This window comes from Crocuta crocuta, unplaced genomic scaffold, assembly GCF_008692635.1.
Source record: "Crocuta crocuta isolate KB4526 unplaced genomic scaffold, BGI_CrCroc_1.0 scaffold180, whole genome shotgun sequence".
In the NCBI taxonomy this organism is placed as follows: domain Eukaryota; kingdom Metazoa; phylum Chordata; class Mammalia; order Carnivora; family Hyaenidae; genus Crocuta; species Crocuta crocuta.
In genome coordinates, this window is record NW_027527549.1 from 3,290,878 (window position 1) to 3,311,017 (window position 20,140).

A 20,140-nucleotide genomic window follows, 5' to 3' on the forward strand; every position below is an offset into this window, starting at 1 on the left:
CCTCTAAGCAGATGAATGGCATGCCCTGGCTTCTGTTTGAAGATCACTCTGGCTGCTTATATTTAAAAACAAAGTGTGGTCATAATAAACTATGTAAGTCAAAGCACTATGCTGTACACCTTAATCTTTACAGAGCTATATATGTCAATTATATCTCAATAAAAGGGGGGTGGGGAATTGGGCCAGGGTAGAAGCTGGGCAATCAGGTGGCCCCGGCAATCTAGGGTGACCAATCAGGTGGCCACAGTGATCTTGGGTGACCAATCAAGTGGCCACAGCAATCTCAGGTGACTAATCAGGTGGCCGTGGCAATCTTCCAGCTGCAATGCAGCGGCCCTGGACCAACACCAGAGGAAGGGCTGAGAGGCGGTCAGATTCTGTGAAACCAAAAAATTTCCTGGTGGAATAAACACGGTGTTCAAGAGGAAGAGGAAGAGAAACACAGTGTCAAAGACAACATAAAGGTTTTAGCCTCAGCAAATGAAAGGATGGAAATGCCGCTAACCAGGCAGGGGAAGATTTGGGGAGGAACAGGGTTCAAAGGAAAGCTGACGAGCTCGCTCTTGGACACGTGGCTCAATTTGAAAGGCCAATCAGATGTCCGAGTGGAAATGCACGGTAGGCAGGGGGAAACACAGGTAAGGCCTTGGTGGTGGTCTGGACTAGAGCTCTCAATATCCGTGCACTATCAGCGATGAAATGATAGTAAAGCCCGACACGGGATGAGCACACCCACCTGGGTGTGAACGCGGACAGAGGACAGTGGCTTCCATCTTAAAGTCCCCAGTGCTCAGAGGTTGGCAAGACGTGGGAGCCAGCCAAGGCGGCTGAGAAGGGACGGCTGGGGAGTTAAAAGAAAACCGGAAGAGGGCAGGGAATGACCAGCCATGTCGGGTGCTGCCGAGTGGCAGGAAAGATGTGGCTTGAGTGTGAGCGGGTCTCTGGATTCATTAACGAGGATATCAAGAGCTTTGGCCTGGTGACGGAGTGAAAACCTGTTCGGAGTGGGGTCAAGTGAACAGGAGAAAGGGGTTTATAAAGCAAACACAGACAACTCTTGAAGGAGAGTTTCTACAAACTCAAGAGAGCAAGTGGGCGGTAGTTGGGGGGTGGAGGGGGCATGAGTATCTGATGGGATACCGCCTGCCAGTGGGGACCAGCTGGCAGCTCACGGAGGAGATCGCTGCAGGAACACAGCAGCCGTCCCCTGAGCACAGGGGGGCTCAGGGCACAGTGGAGGGCGTGGTCCTCTGTGACCAGGAAGAGACAGCAGGCTCAAGGGCAGGTGGGCTGAGGGTGATGTCCTGTGGAATGTGTCCTCTGAGTGCCTTCTCTTCCACAGTGAGACCGGAAGCAAAGGCTTCCACTGAGAAGTGGGTCTGGGGGTGTGTGGAGGGGCATTGGAGTCTTGAGAAGAGGGGACATGTTGGCAGGTGACTGGAACCTAACGTGGGGGACTATGCGAGGTGATGGGTTTCTCTGCGGCCATGGTGTGGGAGCATGGAATAGACCAGCACACTGGACTGAACCCAGGTGGACATGCCATGTGAGTCCGACCTATTTAAAAAGGAGCCAGGAAGCTACGCCGGTCTTCCAGTGAGCCCAGTGAGCGAGCATGCCTGGGCTGCCTGAGGAGGGTGGAGGCCATACAAAGTGACAGAATGGCAGAGCTGACCGGGGAAAGGGGTTTCACATGGCAGTGGGGGCACCGGGCGTGACACAGTGGAGGGCTTAGAATGAGTGGTGGTGACAATTTCTAGGCCCTATGTATGGGGTGGGGTGGGAGGGAGGACAAGACCATCACAGGAAAGATCAGGGACTCAGAAGCCAGGATATTAGAGTTATGTATTTAAATATTATAATCACTAAGAATTAATGACAGCCAGAACATCAGAAGTGGCAAAAGGGCGCGAGGCAGTCAGATGACCCAGAAACGTTGGGATGTGCCCATGAGCCTACAGATGATAACAACATGGAAGGAGAAGAACCCAGAAGCACCGGCAAGAAGCAGGGAGGAAGGTGTACCCTCTCTCCGGTTCCAGTGTAAAGTGATATAAGAGAGGAAAAAAGAAATCCGCCTCCTGGGGTGGGGTGCAGGTGGAAACAGAGCATCATCTACCAAAGGGGCTCCAAGAGTTCTGAGCCCATTGCTACCATTCCATCCCTTTCCAGAATATTCCTAGTAAGACAAGTGATGCGGGTGGCAGGGGCCCCGCCCAGCTGGGGCTGCTCTCTCCGCCTTGGTCACATCCCCTCCTCAGAGGGTGATGAGGGGACAGAAACCAGCCCCTGTGTGCCAGACGGAGAGGAAACCTCTGACAGCCTAAGAGACCTAATCCTTTTATTCCTCATAAACCATTAATTTAAGTTAGTCTCTTAAAATAGTTGGCAATTTGCCATTTGAAACAACCCAACTTCTAGGATACTCACCAATCACTCGAAGAAAGAACTTGGTATTGGTAATGCTCAGAGAGTCGACTTCGTACCAATCTTCATCCGATAATGTTAGATTGAAGATGGTGAGGTTTCCTGATATGAGGTCTAGATGAACCCTATCTATGAAAGGTGGGTAAGCTTTGACGTGGGAGTCCTCCTCGTCCCACTGTATGACTTTATCTTTTCCTTTCTTCCACATAATCTCTTTAATGAGTACAGAGCCTGATGTGTACAAAGTCACGCTCTGGTTTACAGCTCCATAGATGATCTGGGTAGCACAGCTGGGGAACCCTAGGAGGGACAAAGAAATTGATTAGGAAAAACAACACGACTTTATTGATAATAGAAAGCCATTTTCCAAGATGCTCTTTGGGGTAAAAAAAAAAAAAAAAAGTTAAATTTAGCAGAATGATTCATCAGCTACTTTCTGTGCTAACTTGATAAACCGCTGACAGAAAATACAGCAAGTAGAACATGCATGACCATGTGGCACTTACTCTTTATGGGGGGGGGAGGGGATGAGGGATAGGGCTCACATAAATGCAAGAACTGGATTCAGTTTTCATGGAGCACCAAACCCATGCCAGGGACTGTGGGCGAGCCTGGGAACATGACAGCCGACCAGACAGGGGTCACTCTAGGCCCTCAGGAAGTCCCACTGTGTGGAGAAGACAAAGCAGGCCTGGGGAGCGGGGGCCGCCCCGTCGAGGGCCTTCCCCGGGAAGTCACGCTAACGCTGCACCAGGGGCATCCCTGAGGGACAAAAAGGGGAGCTGGCTGAGGAGAGGTAATCATTCTGATAGAGGAAGCAGCACCTCCAGAAAGGCAGCCCCTGAGTCAGGAAGGACCTAGGTATGTTTGAGGAGATCAGAGCAGCTCCTGATGGCTAGACAAAGACAGCAACTGAGTCACGGGGGCGGAATGAGGCTGGAGAGGTGAGCAAGGCCAGGTGACAATACACATTAGCGGGGGCCTGGGGGTGTCAGGTAAGACATGTGAGGGTTTGGGATTTATCCAAATGGGAAGGAAAAGCATAGGAAGCCTTTAAACACAAGACAGGCGGGGCGCCTGGGTGGCTTAGTCGGTTAAGCGTCCGACTTTCGCTTAGGTCATGATCTTGCGGTTCGTGGGTTCGAGCCCCGCGTCGGGCTCTGTGCTGACTGCCAGCTCAGAGCCTGGAGCCTGTTTCAGTCTGTGACTCCCTCTCTCTCTGACCCTCCCCTGCTCACGCTCTCTCTCTCTCTAGAAATAAATAAAAAAAAACCTTAAAAAAAAATTTAAAAAAAATTAAAGAAAGGTAATTCTGCACGTGGTCAGTTTGGAGGCTGGTGCGGTAATCCAGGTAAGATACAACAGTGGCTGTGAGGATGAAATTAAGTAGATGGAATCACGGGATCTTTGGAAGGTAAAATGGACAGGAGGGTATACTGNTAAATAAAAAAAAACCTTAAAAAAAAATTTAAATAAAATTAAAAAAAAATTAAAAAAAAAATAAAAAAATAAACACAAGACAGGCATGATGTAATTTAAGTTTCAGCAGACCTGCCAGCAGAGGGGAGCGTGCTTGCTGGGGACAGGCACGGAGCAGGGAAACCAGAATCAAGGTCAGTGCTGGAGGAGCACGGAGAGGGAGGACCGGAGAGACCAGACCAGGTTGTGGGCGGTGGGAACGGATAAAAAGGGCAGATTCAAGGGCTGCTTGGGAGAGAAGGCAACAGGGATGAGTGGCTGCGGGGGAGGGGTTGGTGAGGGAGACGGAGGAGTTAATGGTGTTGGTCAAGTATCCTTCTTGGCTGGCTGACTGAGGCTCTCAGCTGAGCTCAGAAACAATGACTGAGAAGCAAGTCAGGGGGCAAGATGCAGAGTGAGAACTCGGGGACGTTGGAGAGCTCGTTCTAACCGTTGCCGTCCCCGCCGGACCCCGTTCAGTCAAGCACAGAAGCTAATGCTTCAAGCAGACACTCCTGCCTTCTCCACGCCAATCCAGTTGTTAACTATTTACCACCACCGCTAGATCGGGATAGCCAAAATGCGCTTAAACGCATCCGGTTCCAGACTTGACTTTCTTGTTAAGAGAGAAGAGCAGCTGTTAAGGGAAAGGCATTAAAGACAAATTAAAACTTGAAGTTTTTGCCTGGTAGCAATCACAGTAATTGAAAGAGCACGGGAAAAACCAAAACTATCAAATAGACCAATTGTAGGCAGCCGTGTTCTGTGATTTCAAATAAGAAGGAACGATCTCCCGTTTGCCAATTGAGAGGATTTTTAGAACCCCTCTCCCTTAATTAAGGGAGGCTGCCCACAGAAATAACACCAGCAGCCCTCGATGCTTTCGCTCATTATGCCCTCTCTCTTGCACTTGACTGGAGCACACGGGAAGGTGAATGAGAGGGAGGATTTGAGGAGTGAGGATCTATCCACAGCCACCAGTGGAGGCTCGAGGTGTCTTGTGAGTGAGTGACTGAGTTAGTGAATGAATGAATGAATGAATGAATGAATGAATGTATGAGAGGAAGCTTGGCTGCATAAAGATGGATGGCTGCTGGCTTCCTGGGAAGAGACGATGTTTCCTGGCCTCGAAAACAGCAGGAAGAAAGAAGTCAAGGACGGAGCGAGACTGGCGAGAAGCATGGACAGGGGAGGGGGAGACCAGTCTGGGGCTGGAAGAAACTCTCAAAATTAGTGGAATTACCCCCATTTCTTCAGGTTTCCAAGATACATGAAGGAAAATGTCACCAAATTCCTGCTCGCTGCCCGTGGTGTGTTCGCATACCTTCGTGTCCCTTTTCACGACTCGCCACACACTTCGCAGCCGTCGCGCAGGCAAGCAACCAGCCTCCGAGAGGCACGCCAACTGTCCAGAGTCATTCAGCGAGTTTATGGCAACAGAGGGACCAGGACACAGACGTGCTGGCTCTCTGAGCCCCCCATTCACAGCAGCACGGTCCTGTTACCCAGTGGGCGGCTCCAGTCTGTGGGGACTCTCCGTACCCCAGAACAAGACAGACGCAGTCCCTGCCCTCTCAGGGCTTACTTTGTATTAGGGAAGTTGGACCTTATCCAAATAACGAGACAGACACCCAGCTGCAGCTGTGATCAGTGCCACCAAATACAAGACCAGGTGTCTCCACGAGCAGCCGCTTGGGGGAGCCACTGAGGGGCGAGGGAAGGTCATAATCTCGCAGTTCGTGGGTTCAAGCCCCACGTTGGGCTCTGTGCTGACAGCTAGCTCAGAGCCTGAAGACTGCTTTGGATTCTGTGTCACCCTCTCTCTCTGACCCTCCCCTGCTCACACTGTCATGCTGTCTCTCTCAAAAATAAAAAATAAAACATTAAAAAAAAAAACTATGTTAACGACTCTGAACATATCACTTGCTCTTCTTCCACCTGCTCGTATCATAAAATGAGATAAAGATATATCACATAGAATGTGTATATGCAAATGTATATGCAATTTGCCATGGTTTAACAAAAATATGGTCTTATGCACACATCTCTGCATTTTGCCCTTCCCATCAAGAATACTTCATAAGAGTCCCACCCAACCCACTGGTACGGCAAGACTTTCTTCCTTTCAGTGGTTTCCTATTATGCCAGGGTAGAAATGAACCAAAATGAACCAGAACAAAGCGGCCATCCACGGCCGTCAAACACACGTTCGGTCCCTCGCTGCTGCTTCTACCGCAGTAACTGTAATAACGATTCCTCTGTACGAGTTTTTGTGGATTTGTGGTTTCATATCTATGGGAGAGAATCCCAGGAGTGGGACTGAACCAAAGAGCAAACAAATTTTTTGTTTTAATAGGTGCTCCCACACTGCTTGCTTCTGCGTGTTACATCGCCAACAAGAACACCCAAGTCACCTTTTCCTTCTGCTCAGCAAGCATCCCGTGATTTTTTTTTTTGCACGTTTAATTATCAGATATAAAGCGACATTTCACTATTACCTGGATTTGCATTTTCCTGACCTCTGGACACTTAGGCATCTTTTCCATTTTTTGATTATCTGGAGCTCCTTTTTTGAAAAATGTCTTTTTGCATCCTGCCATTTTTTCCCATTGGGTTGCTTGTCTTTTTCTCATCGAGGTTTAGGAGTTCCTTGTATGTTATCAATGTTTTGTTATCTGTATGATAATCTTCCCCCAAGGTGGGCGGTGGTGTCTTTCCCTAAGACAGGGGGCATGGAGGAGGGCCAGCTTTGGGCTGGAAGACCATGCTTCCAGTCTCAGACCCCACGTGGGCTCTAGGAGACACCAGTGGAGATGCCCAGTAGGTTACTGGGCACACAGGTCGGGGACTCACAAGAGCAGACAGGCTTGGGAATCACCACATCTGTAGTGGCCACTGTCTAGCATTCTATGCCCACAGCAAAGTCCTTTCTGTTGCACTTCTGAGACTAACCCGGAAATAAGTTGCTGATAGGACAATTGCCAATGAAAAAGAAGAATAGCAGTTGTTTCTCAAAGGTCAGACACACTGAGTGAATGAATCAATCAATGAATGAATCAGTGGATGAATGAATGAATGAATGAATGAATTTGCACACAAATAGCAGGAAAGGAGTCAGCAGGAAGCAGGTTGCTTTGCAGATAAATGAGTGGTCAGAAGAGGGACCATGGGGACACCCACTTACCATGCCAGAAGGTAGAAGGGAAGGTGCCCAGACTTGCAGCCAGATGTGCCCAGCTGAACTCTCAAAAGCCTTCCAAACTAGGCTTCCTCGGCTGTAAAATGTAAATCAGAATGCCTACCACAAAGGATTGTTTTGAGGTTTGAAGATCGAGCGTCCTCAGGGGCACCTGTGTGGCTCTGATGGTTAAGCGGCATCCTCTTGGTTTGGGCTCAAGGTCATGATCTCAAGGTTTCCTGAGTTCAAACCCTGCGTCGGGCTCTGTGCTAATAGCACGGGGCCCACTTGGGATTCTCTCTCTGCCCCTCCCCCACTCTGTCTCTGTCGCCCTCAAAAATAAATAAAAAAGAAAAGATTGAGGGTTTTTAGACAATAGCTGACATGAAGTAGGCTTCCAACAGGGCTTTCCTTCTTTCCCTTTCCGTGAGTCAGGCCACATCAAGGCCTTTGTTGTACGTGATCGTGGCTGGGTGAGAACTTTCATCATCTCACCTAGCGTGAGCTTTCATTTAAAATGAGAGGGAGGGGCGCCTGGGTGGCTGTCAGTCAAGCATCTGACTTCAGCTCAGGTCATGATCTCATGGTTCATGGGTTTGAGCCCTGCCGTCGGGCTCTGTGCTGACAGCTCAGAGCCTAGAGCCTGTTTCGGACTCTGTGTCTCCCTCTCCCTCTGACCCTCCCCTGTTCATGCTGTCTCTCTCTCTCTCAGAAATAAATAAAACATTAAAAATAAATAAATAAAATGAGAGAGAGGGAGGGAGAGAAAACAGGTATCAGTGATTGCCTAAACAAACATTTCACGCTAGCCAGAATTGTTTTATTTGTATTGCAGAGTACTGAGTGATCTTTTAAAGATATGAGGGTACCTCAATGCCTCGAGATAGAGGGATCATATACTTAAAAACAGCTCCAACTCCAAGTATTTTGTTGCAGGATCTTTACAAGGCACCATCACCACACCCAATTTTGATAATTCTTCTCATATGGCTTGAAGCCAGGAGTGGGACCCAGATATTTTGCAGATGAAGTGCCCCGATTTTCGACTTAGAAAACATGGTCACTGGAACTATCGAGTTAAGGAAGAAGGATGCCCGCTCCTGGCCCCAAATTCCTCTGCATGTTTTTACTTGGGTTCAGGGATGGAGACTGACTGCTATTTTTAGTTTATTTAACCAAACACTCATAGGGATAGTACTTATGGCCTGCGAGGCAAGGTGGGAAGAGCTCTGCAAATACATACCCAGGGAGTCTGTTAAGAGCCACACACATTAGGCAGGCGTTATCTTTGACCCCATTTTGCAGATGAGGACACTGAGGCACCAAAGATGGAGTGACTTGCTAGTGAGGTGGTGAAACTGGATTTGGAGCCAGATGGTCTGACTCCAGAATGCTCTTAAGCACTGTTTCTGACTTGGGCTGTGTGGCATATGGCCACCAAAGGTGTGACAAGACACGGGATTTCCATGGCTGCAGAGGTTGGGAATAAGAGGGTCCAACTGCTCCAGTGGAGACACAAGCAGGTCTCTGAGACCTGCAGGTGAGGCCCCAATCCCGGCGGTCCCCAAATCACTGTCAGGGCCCAAGGGGTTCTGAGCAAACAAGAGTCTGTGGCCCCCACCATCCCCAACCTCAGACACATGAGGAAACTGAGGAGTCTGACTGGACAAGAAAGGGTTACACCCACACCTCTAACATGTGACAGGGGTTCACAATCAAGCCTTGGTTTTGTGACAGTGGTGGTGTCGTTCACGGACAACTTGAGATGTGACCAAGGGACACGTGACAGGGCTTCCCAACGAAAGGCCACGAGAAACGAAGCAGAAGGGAGGGTGTTTGTGTGTGTGATGGCAAGTAATGCGTGGGGTGGGGAAAGGAGGTGAGAGGCTGGCACGCAGGAAGAAGAGCCAGAGAGAGGAGAGAAAAGGAGGGGAAACAAACGAGGAGCAGACAAAGAAGGGAGCCACCAAGGAGCCCCCCGGGAAACTGGCAAATGAAATGGTCAGAGACTGACAATGCAACCCACAGACAGAGGGGACGCCGGTGAGCACATGCTCCCCGAGACAGACTCCGGCTGCCACCCACGTGGGCACGCAGGGCTTGCAGAACCTCTGCTTTTCCAAAAAAAAAAAAAAAAAAGAAGAAGAAGAAAAGAAGCTGCATAGTTGAAGCTCACGGGAAAACTTCTCATTCTTAAAAGCTGGCAGCTAATTCCAACCTGAGTCCAGGGGCATCCCCGGCCGGGCTAGCCCTCTGAGGATGAAGGCAGGCTCGCCCGTGGTGTCTGGCGTATCCCCATGGCCTGGCAGAGGAAGGACACTCGGTAAGTAGTTCTTGGGTGCCTTAATTCATCTAAACACAGCTTAACTGTAGTCTGAGAGGTAGGGCTTCCTGACAGAGCCACAGAATCAGGCAGTTACCCCAAACCCTGAACTCTACAAATCCCTAGGGAGCTGTGGAATCTGCAGGAGGGGTTGTGAACTCAGCAAAGAGAAGTGGAGGCTGTTAGCTGGAGCTGAAGAGCGAGTGGCCTGGGACCCCCTGGTGTGCAGGCAACAAACAAACAAAAAAACAGTCCCCTTCCCCCTAATTGCTTCCACCAGGGCCACAACCCGACTGGGGAGGGAAGGGCACCTGGATCCCCACTCCCTCTCTCCCCCACCGCTGTTCCTTTGGGCATGGTCCCCCTTGTCCCCTGCACCCCCTCCAAGCATGACTAGGCGTCACCTCCTGCTGCACCAGACCTGTGTGCACCCATGTGCAGGATGCCAGCTCCTGATCAAACGTAACAGCCCGTCTGAGGTTGGAGGAGGTGCAAGGCGTCACTGACGCCTTTCTCAGAAATGACCTACAGCCCTCCTGGGATTTGGAAGGAAGTTTTTTCTTGAGTTGTTGCTGTTGTTGGTGGTTTTTTTTTTTTTCTTAGAAATGAATAAGGCGATTTAAAAATATTCTTCTCTCTCTGAAATATTCTGCAGGACGGCCTGCAGATTTTAGCAGGGAAGGTAAAAATTCGTTGGATGGGAAAAAAAAATCCCCTTGAAGTTTCAGTACCCTAGTAATTAAGCCTTTGTATTTCCCCTGTATGTTGGGCATTGTAACGGCAGGTCAGTGAGAGACTCGTGATAAACGTGACAACAGCAGAGGTCGGGGATTCTGAACCCAAGTGACTGGATGCGTTTCTTCTCCAGACGGTGGCCTGTGACCACAACATTTCTCCACTGCCTCACAGAACACTCCCAGCTGACATCCACCTGTGAAAGTGGTGGCCTTTCGGGAGACAAAGTGTCTCTCTACACGTACCCATTTGCAATACAGAGGAGTGGCCACTCTCTAAAATGTCCGACACCAAGTAAGCCATCCTGTGCGGTCCACAGATACTCTCTCTCCTATCAGTCCCAGTTTGGGGGCAGGAAATGGGCTCACCGGGTTTGTGGCCAATAAAGGAGAAAGAGGGTCTCTTTGACTGAATGAAGCGCAATGCAGCTGGTTTCTTTCACCCAGCTCTTCAGAAGTCCAATCCAAATGAGCCCCAGGCCAGCTCAGCCCAGAAAAAAGTGAGAGTTTGAGCTGGAGAATATGGGGAAGAACATTCCAAAGAACGGGAGCCACCAGATGAGGAAACTAGGGCTCAGAGGGGTTCAGAAGCTGGCCGAGGTCTCTCAGCTGGCCCAGGACAGGGGTGGTGTCTGGACATGGACAGCCAGCTCCAAAGGCACAATTCCACTCTCTTCCGGACCCCGTTGGGGGATTGGGTCACCATAACTGCTAAGGATGAGAATCTACTGCTCTCAGCGGCACCACCCCTGCTCCCTGTCTCCTATATTTCAGCCTGCAGCAGCCGCCTGAACCTCACCAGGCAACAATCCTGGCCCCCAGGCTCAGAACACCCCCCACACCCCCAGAAGATGCCTCGCAGGCCCTCTCAGTGGTCAAGCTACTCTTTGCTCCTGGATGAACTCATCTGGAATTCAGACGTTGAGGCCAATTAAATCTGTTTCCTTTTGAGCTTTTCTCTCAGCCATCATGCTAAAATATTGCCCATTACATTCCCTGCTCTTACACTTCAAGTCCGTCTCCTTTCCCTCTCAGTCTGTATGATTTGTCTCAGTAACCACGAGCCACACATGAAATGCGGTTTGTCTGGAATGAGATGCATGGTGAGTGCAAAACGCTCACTGGACACTGGAGGCTTAATGTGAAAAAGGGAATGTAAAATCCCCCATTAATATTTTTGATATTGACTGTGTGTTGAAATGAAAATATTGCGGCGATATCAGATTAAACGAACTCTATCATCAAAATCAATTTCATCGGTTTCATACCATGTTTCTGATGCTCTGCTCCAGCCTGTCCTTCCTAAATACTGACATACTGTCTTGCTCAAAAGCCACATCTGTGAGCTCATCATGCTCAAAAGCCACATGTTCTTGTTAGAGGAGGGATCTGAGAACTACAGTGTGCTCTGGGGAATAAGGTGTTTACGAGAGGTATGAGTTTCTCCAAACCTATTCTCCAAAGTCTGATTCAAGGTAGTTCTATACACTATTGATCATTTCATTAAGAATTTCTTTTTCATCCCTACTAGTTTCCAGTTATTCAGCTCATCGTTGAAAAACTCACTCATGATTAATTTCTTATTAATCTGATTTTCTCATTGTTTTCTGAATGTGTAAGTAACCCATCATTTTCCCCTCCAGTGTTCAACTGTTACAGTGGGAAATCTTCATGAAAGTACACAGCAGCGAGCCTGGTGGAAATTCAGACGCTACTCACCACAGCCATTTTGGGGAACATTATGAAAAGGAAGTGAAGGCCGTAAGGACCCAAAATGGGTCCTGAGAACAAGTCTATCAAAACAATTTAGTTTCCTCAGCTGGACACTGGGTTGACAGAAGAGATCAAGGTCACAAAGGACAGACCTTGGAAATATGTGTTCCCAGCTGGGGGCAGAGAGCAGACTTGAACTTATTTCAGGGATTCTGGGCAAGAGGTCTCCTTACTGCCACTGGTTTTCATTGAAGCCCACAGGGCAGCTGAGAAGGAAAAGATGAAAGGGGCACAGGGCAGGAGATATTAAAAAAGAAAAAGAAAAAATGAAGGGGGAGGAAGAGGAGGGGGGAGGGAGGAGGAGGAGGAGAAACAAAGAGGTCAAAGGAGAAGGTCCTGTGCCTATAAAGAAATTGGAAGACATTCTCCTTTGAGGCTGGTGGGCAGGCACTGAAGGCTGTCTCCAAAGAACTACTAAAATATTTTCTAGCACTTTCCTGGGATTGGTCTTGCTAGCTTAGCTTGCTACTCAGACCTCAACCTGTCCGAACAAATGGAAAAAGTCGTACTCTGGTTTCACTTTCAATCCTGAGACAAACGGTTTGACTTCCATGTATAGAATCCAAGAGGCTCTAGCCTCATGTAGAAGCTTGAAAAAGCCTTCTGCACTTGAGAGGAAATCAGACGATGGCAAACTCACGCAAACTGGCACTCGTGCCTCCTGGATGCAGGCAAACTTTCTGCTTTCAAACAGAGAAACCAAAACCCATTTTTATTCAAGAAACGTTAGAGTGCTCAAGAGGGCAATGAGACACATTCTTCGATCTCGTTCTTAAAAGGTGCTTCTAACGGTCTTTCAACATTTCTCAAAGACACCCATCAAAATTAAACCAAAGACTTGTTGATGCTATGCAAAAGTACTTAGGAGTAAAGTCTGAGTGTATAGGGTATAAGTACAATAAAATGTTAATAAATACGTAAATAGGGGCACCTGGGTGGCTCAGTCAGTTAAGTGTCTGACTTGGGCGCAGGTCAGGATCTCACAGTTCATGGGTTTGAGTCCCGCATCGAGCTCTGTGCTGACAGCTAGCTCAGAGCCTGGAGCCTGCTTCAGATTCTGTGTCTCCCTCTCTCTCTCTGACCCTCCCCTGCTCACATTGTCTCTCTCTCTCTCTCTCTCTCTCAGAAATAAATAAAACATTTTTAAAAATTAAAAAAAATAAATACGTAAATAAATCCCCATTCTGAATTCTACATCCCAGAGAAGGTTTCCCCAACCCCTCCCTTTGAAAATGATGATGTTGAAAACAGACCTCAGTGGCTAGTAACTGTGCTGCCCTCTATGATTTCACAGGCCCGAGCAAGGTTACACTGGACAGTGTATGCACATCACACATAAGGAATCACCTAGGGGGTGCCTGGCTGGCTGCAAGAGCGAGCGACTCCTGATCTCAGGATCACTGAGTTTGAGCCCCATGTTGGCTGTAGAGATTACTAAGAAAATAAATAGAGAGAGAGAGGGATTACGTATGGCTCTTCACATTTTCCTAAGTGCTGCTTATCTAATCTTGTGTTGGGAATGCACGGATTTTGAATCAGAGGGCCCTGGCTTCTTGCCTGCTCTCACTTATCTCCTGTGTGAACTCGGTCAAGGTATCCTACCTAACCTTTGTTCTCCTCTTTATAGCCTCTACCTTAAAAAAATAAATAAATAAATAAAACAAAAAACCAAAACTGGCGTGGTGGGTAAATGAAACCAAAAATTTAAAAACACTAGGCCCAGAACCTGGCGCAGTGCATGCACTCAATTCACGACAGCTACTATTGTCACAAAGGGCCGAGGTTTCCCATAGGAAAACACAGCGCTATTTTGACTCAGACGGTCTTCTTCCTAAGTAAGAGCACGCAGAACTCTGAACCGTGGTTGCAGCCAAAAACATGAGAACGTCTCACATCATGATGGGAGATAACTTTAAACCTTAAAATGGAGGGGCACCTGGGTGGCTCAGTCGGTTAAGCGTCCGACTTCGGCTCAGGTCATGATCTCGCGGTTCGTGGGTTCGAGCCCCGCGTCGGGCTCTGTGCTGACTGCCAGCTCAGAGCCTGGAGCCTGTTTCAGTCTGTGACTCCCTCTCTCTCTGACCCTCCCCTGCTCACGCTGTCTCTCTCTCTCTCTCTCCTAGAAATAAATAAAACATTAAAAAAAGATACATTAAAAAAAAAAAAAAACCTTAAAATGGAGACGTGCTTGACAAACAGTGCAGCATCGAATGTCCAGATTTACCCCTGTGTGTTGTTAAAAACAATATGAAAATAAATCAACAAAAGGAACTTCTTAAGAAGCAGTATACCACTTGGTTCCTGTAGGAGGAAAGAAAATCCAGCTGGGGAGATGGCTGGCAAGATAAAGGAACTCTGCAATGTCAACGGCAGCCCAATAAGGCAGGCAGTGCTGAATGAGAGAAAAACCAAAAAATAGACAAAAACAAAACCCACAGAACAACTAACATAGCAGGCCCTTAGCGAGCTTTGCCACCTGCCCAGCCCTCCCAAGGCCCTGTCCACATGTGACCCTGACGATGCATCCCAGCACCCAGTCCTGCAGGCTCTACCTTCCAAACACACCCCGCCGCCCCCGTCTCCCATTCAGCTCCCCCTCTCTTGACAGCTGAGCGGTTTCCCGCTTCTCCTTGGCCCCTCTCTAGGTGGCTCTCCACCCGGCAGCCAGAACCATTCATTTGAACACTCTGTCATTGTAATTTCACTCCTGCTCAAAAGCCTCTAAACCTTCCTATTTTGTTGGGAGTAAAAAAACAACAAACAAACAAACAAACAAACAAAAAAACATGTCACAGCCTTTAAAGGGGCCCATAAATCCATCTCCAGGACTTCGCCCAGATCATGTTTATGACTTCATTTCCTGCTGCTTTCTGGTACACTGGTCTCCTTGAGCTTCCTTAAATTCCTGAAGCTCATCTCAGGGCTTTTGCTGCCAGCCCCTCCACCTCTACCCCTGCCTGGAACACTGCTCCCCCAAACAATTAAGGAGACCCTCCCCTGACTACGCAGTCTAAAACAGTAACCATGAAAGAGAGTAGAGTGGCTGCATGAAATATCATACGTTCAGCCCATGGAGGACTATGCGACTGATAGGGAAAGATTATCCAGATCTATGGCCAAGAGACAAAAAACAAGGTGCAGAAGGGTACGGAGAGTATGTTACTATTGTTGCAGATCTGTATCTATAAAAAGAAACAAAGAAAGACAAAACAGAAACAAATATTAGCTGCTATAATGTCTGGCGAGGGCGGGAATAGGATTTCTCTGAGCAGATCTTTTTATATGGCTTGATTGGAACCATGTTAATATTTTACATATTTAAAAATTAAATCAAGGGGGGGACCCTCAAATTGAATAGAAACAAAAACAAATTGGGGCACCTGGGTGGCTCAGTCAGTTGAGCATTTGGCTCCTGATTTTGGCTCAGGTCATGATCTTACAGTCGTGAGATGGAGCCCCATATCAGGCTCTGCGCTGAGATTGGGGAGTCTGCTTGGGATTCTCTCTCCCTCTCCCTCTGCCCCTCCCCTGCTCATGCTCAATCTCTCTCTCTCTCGAAATAAATATTTTTAAAAGGAAAAAAAATAAATTAATGCAACTATATATTGAGTTGACAGCATAACCACACAGAAGGAAAGAATTAAGTAACTTGAAAATATAGTTTTCTGTACCTATTCAGTGGGATATACAGAAGAATAAAAAGAACTATGAAGAAACCTTGATCTGAATTTTATTTTACTTATTTTTAATTTTTTTATTTATTTCTGAGAGAGAGAGAGAGACAGCATGAGCAGGGGAGAGTCAGAGAGAGAGGGAGACACAGAATCGGAAACAGGCTCCAGGCTCTGAGCTAGCTGTCAGCACAGAGCCTGATGCAGGCCTTGAACCCACGATCTGTGAGACCGCGACCTGAGACGAAGTCGGACACTTACCTGACTGAGCCACCCAGGCACCCCTTGAACTGTATTTTAAAAAGGTTGTGCTTGGTAGTGGGACTGGTAGAGCAGTTAAGAAACAATTTTGTGTTTAATGTATATTAGGAAACTGTACAGATTCTATGAGGAACAGAGATCTCACTGTGGCGAAGGAAGATACAAATTGGAAATGGAGGGAAAGATGAACCAGATTGTTAGATTAGGCTTCGTGGTAACAGGATAAACTCCTAACTTCAGTAAAGCTCGATCTCCTGGCTCCGAGAACTGATAGAGCCTAGAAACCATAACTCCAGTAGCCTCGGGCACACCTAGCACCCAAATATTGTTTCTAAATTCATCTCCCACTGAGAGGAACAAGAGAGCCGAATGATTACCAGCTGAGGCCGAAAAGGTACAAAATGAGTCCAGAACATCTTTCTATGCCAGAAAGTAGGAGGTGCTCAAAAACTGGTAGAAACTTGGCAGAGAACCCTCAAGTACAGTGGGGTTCCCATCTGCCAAATTCAAGGTACCTGGGCTTCAAAATAGATAATGACAAGAATGTTATCTTAAAAAATATCCATGAGTCTATACTTATACTAAAAAAAAAAAATTAAAAAGCTCTTTGTTACTGAGGAGTGTCAATGATATATAAGAAATTAGAGATAGAAAACTGCCATTACAAATATCTTTTTAATTTTTAAAAAATGTTTATTTTTGAGAGAGACACAGAGTGCAAGTGGGGGAGGGACAGAGAGAGAGAGAGGGAGACACAGAATCTGAAGCAGCTCCAGGCTCTGAGCTGTCAGCACAGAGCCCGATGGGGGGGCTCAAACTTACAAACCATGAGATCATGACCTGAGCCAAAGTCGGACACTCAACTGACTGAGCCACCCAGGTGCCCTGCCATCTACAAACATTTTAATGGACTTGGGGAAGAATCACCACTGGATGCTGACACATCAGGTAAAAGATTGCTGCAGAACAGGATAGTTGCACAATCTCTAAGTGTCACTGGATAAATCACATATTATTTACAAAGGGGAACAGGTGCCTCTGAAAAGGAGAAATCTGGTGGGTCACTTTCACCAAATACCCAAAGGTCTCCACCAATGAGACAGATGGCCTGCATCTGCTCCCTAATGAGAAGCATGGGAGACACAGCACACCTGTGCAACATTCCTGAACGTTTCACCAGAATCTAATCATGAGGCAACAGAGGAGCCAGATCCAGGGACTTCTGTGAAACTGGTCCAGACCTTCTGAAAGTGGTGATGTCATAAAGTACACCCAGAAAAAGAAGAGTTGGCAAGTTTTAGATGAAAGGGAGTTGGGGCACTTGGGTGGCGCAGGCAGTTAAGCTTCTGACTCTTGATTTCAGCTCGAGCCATGATGTCATGGTTCGTGTGATGAAGACCCGTGTGGGGCTCTGCGCTGACTCCGTGGGGCCTGCTAGGAATTCTCTCTCCCCCTCTCTCTCATGCTCTCAATCGATCTCTCTCTCTCAAAATAAATTATAAAAACATTAAAAATTAAAAAATAAAGGAAGGGGATGAAACAGACATGAGTACCAAATGAAGTATGTGGTCCAGGATTGGCCTCTGGACTCTTGCAGAAAACAGTACCGTGTCGATGGTGTATTTCCTGACTTCTGGTTCCACGCCTTTCTGGAGACCCTGTTCTTCCAAGACACATGTTGACCTATTAGGGGTGAGGTGTCAAAAGATCTTCAACTCTCAAATGTTTAGACAAAAAAATTAAGTGTGCATGCACAGTGACAGGGAGAAGTGAACCACATGTGTCAAAATGTTAATAACTGGTGACTCCAGAAGAAGAGGGTGGAAGTGTTCGTTATGCTATTTTTTGGCAACGACTCTACAGATTTTTAATGTTCCAAAGTTTAGAAATGTGAGCCACACCCATTCTCCTTTTCTTTGCGCTACAAATCTCTGATGTGTCAATGTTTGCTTTACCACCACTCTACATCTACTTTTTTAAAAAAAAAATGTTTTATTTATTTCTGAGAGAGAGAGAGAGAGCATGAGCAGAGGGGGGTCAGAGAGAAAAAGGGAGACACAGAATCTGAAACAGGCTCCAGGCTCTGGGCTAGCTGTCAGCACAGAGCCCCACGCGGGGCTCGAACCCACGCACCATGAGATCATGGCCTGAGCTGAAGCCGGACGCTTAACTGACTGAGCCCCCCTCCACATCTACATCTTTACTCATTTATTTCACGTACTGTCTCTCCCCCCCACCCCAATAACATAAGTTTCACAAAGGCAGGGAAGTCTGTCCTTTGTTGCCACCCCACTCCCTTGCAAGGTGCCCAACACACAGCGCACGCGCAATCAGAATTTGTTCAGCGACTGACGTTCAGTCATTCTATGAAGCTCACGCTATTCTTACCCTCCCTCACCACTGAGTGGTGTTCTCTTGCTTTGAGGGCAAAGACAGTGAGGCAAGAAGTTATGGAATGTACAAACCTTGTAACTCAGGTGAGGGCCAGGGCAGGAAGCTGAGCATCTGACTGGAGGGCTGATGCTCTTTTTTAATTTAATGTGTTTTTTTTTTTTTTGAGAGAGAGAGAGAGGAAGGAAGCGAGGAGGGGGGGGGCAGAGGATCTGAAGCGGGCTCTGTGCTGACAGCAGAGAGCCCAATGTGAACTCAACCCACGAACTGTGAAATCACGACCTGAGCTGAAGTCTGACACTTAACGACTGATGCTCTCAATCACCGTTGGGCTGCTTCCCACGGAGTCAGATTCCGCCTGTATGTGTGTCTCCCGGTTCCCCACGGCCACCAGCACAGGAAGGCCTCCAAGCTCTCGGGGCCCTGGGATGGCATCTGCCCCACCTCCACAGCCTCCCAGCTGCAGCCCTTCCAGCTTATCACACCCAAGCACATGGTCCCGAATCTGTCAGGCCCAGAAACCGCTCTCCTTTGCCTGCCAAGTTGTCTTTTCCATCTTTTGGAACCCTTTCCCACATCATCGCGTGTCCACGCACCACACATCCCGCTGGCTGGGTTCAAACACCCTCCGGACCCTGCAGGGCTTGCTTGGCAAGAGACCTGCCTTCGCCAAAGGCCTCGTCTCTGCCCTGTGCCTGCGGCAGCACCCTGTGCTCACAGGCCTGTCTTAAGTTCCTCCGGACCAAAGACACTAGAGCTCTCCCAGCCCCTCCTAGCCGCATGTGCCCCCAGGCACTCCGTGGAAGCTGAGTGTGGGTGGAATGGGGATGGAAGACTGATCTCTGGTCTATGCAAACGGGCCTCCAGGGGCAAACCCTCACGGAAAGAAAAACTAGCTGCGGGTTTATAAATACGCTCCGGGGCCTTGGCTCTCGCTGTGTGTAGGGGTTTGCTGAGGTGGGGACGCATCTGAAGACAGATAACTTATTTCTCGGGGCTGTGAATCTGGCTGCAGAAGCGGGAGAGGGAGGACGCCGGTTCCTTTACGTTTTCAGACGAGAAGAAGGAGCACAGGCCTCCGGGAGTGAGGCCATCGCCCACTCGGACACTCCTCTGGGCCCGGCCCGGCCCCCCGCCGGCGGCAGTGCCAGTCTGAGCAGGGGGGGCTGCAGGGGCCCCGGGCGGCCGAGCTCGCTCGCGCCCCCTCCCCCGCCGGGATCAGCGGGGTTCCTCCGCCCACAGGTGGAAGGCGCCGCCCGCCCGGTCCTGAAAGAGCTCAGAGGCTGCGGAAGCAGTGAAAGGGCAGCCCGAGTTCTCTTGAAGCTCCCCGGGGAGGGAAGGGCCGCAAGTGACTTAGCAGTCACTGAAACTTTCACAAGGCACACCCTTCCGGAGGAACAGAGTCGGGAGGTGACAGGGCTGGGGTGGGGTGGGGGGTGCGGAGGTCCGAGGGGTCTTAGAGCAAACTACACCGAAGAAGTGAGCGAGCTGGAGTCCGGTCCCTCCTCCCAGCCAGGACTCCGGTGCCTGAGGTCAAAGTTGCTTCCAGGCTACCCACGGGAGACGTGCTGACGACGGGACAAGCCTCTCCGCCCGCAGCGTTTCCCCCGCTCCCCAGCCCAAGCTGCGGCCGCCTCGGCCCCGCGCGTCCACTCGGCCCCGTAGCCGGGGGCACCCCCGGCACCTCCGGCGCCGCCCAGTCCCCGCCGGGCCCGGGGGAGGCCGCCACTCACCCAAGTAGAGCACCAGGCAGCCCACACAGAGACTCCCCGCAGCCAAGCGCCCGGCACTCCCTGCGGCCATGGCTCCTCCGGCGGCCTCTACGCCGGGACTGGGCCAGGGTCCTCGGCAAGTTCTAGCGCAGCTCCGCCAGGCGCCACGGGCAGGCCCCGTCCAGCCCCCGCTTCCTCCGACCCGTCTTGTC

The 20,140-nt window shown here is 49.1% G+C and overlaps 1 protein-coding gene across 4 annotated transcripts in view; it reads right to left on the reverse strand.

Moving 5' to 3' along the window:
* The window catches only part of CD58 (CD58 molecule), a 41,484-nt gene extending 21,350 nt beyond the window's left edge, over window positions 1-20,134 (reverse strand). For all 4 annotated transcript variants that reach the window (XM_077767251.1, XM_077767233.1, XM_077767240.1 and 1 more), the window contains exons 1-2: window positions 19,950-20,134; window positions 2,431-2,727 (exon numbers count right to left, since the gene is read on the reverse strand). In XM_077767251.1, the coding sequence (XP_077623377.1) occupies window positions 2,431-2,727; window positions 19,950-20,019 (367 nt within the window). In that variant the 5' untranslated portion in view covers window positions 20,020-20,134. The remainder of the gene's footprint in view (window positions 1-2,430; window positions 2,728-19,949) is intronic.
* Window positions 20,135-20,140: the final 6 nt, after the last annotated feature.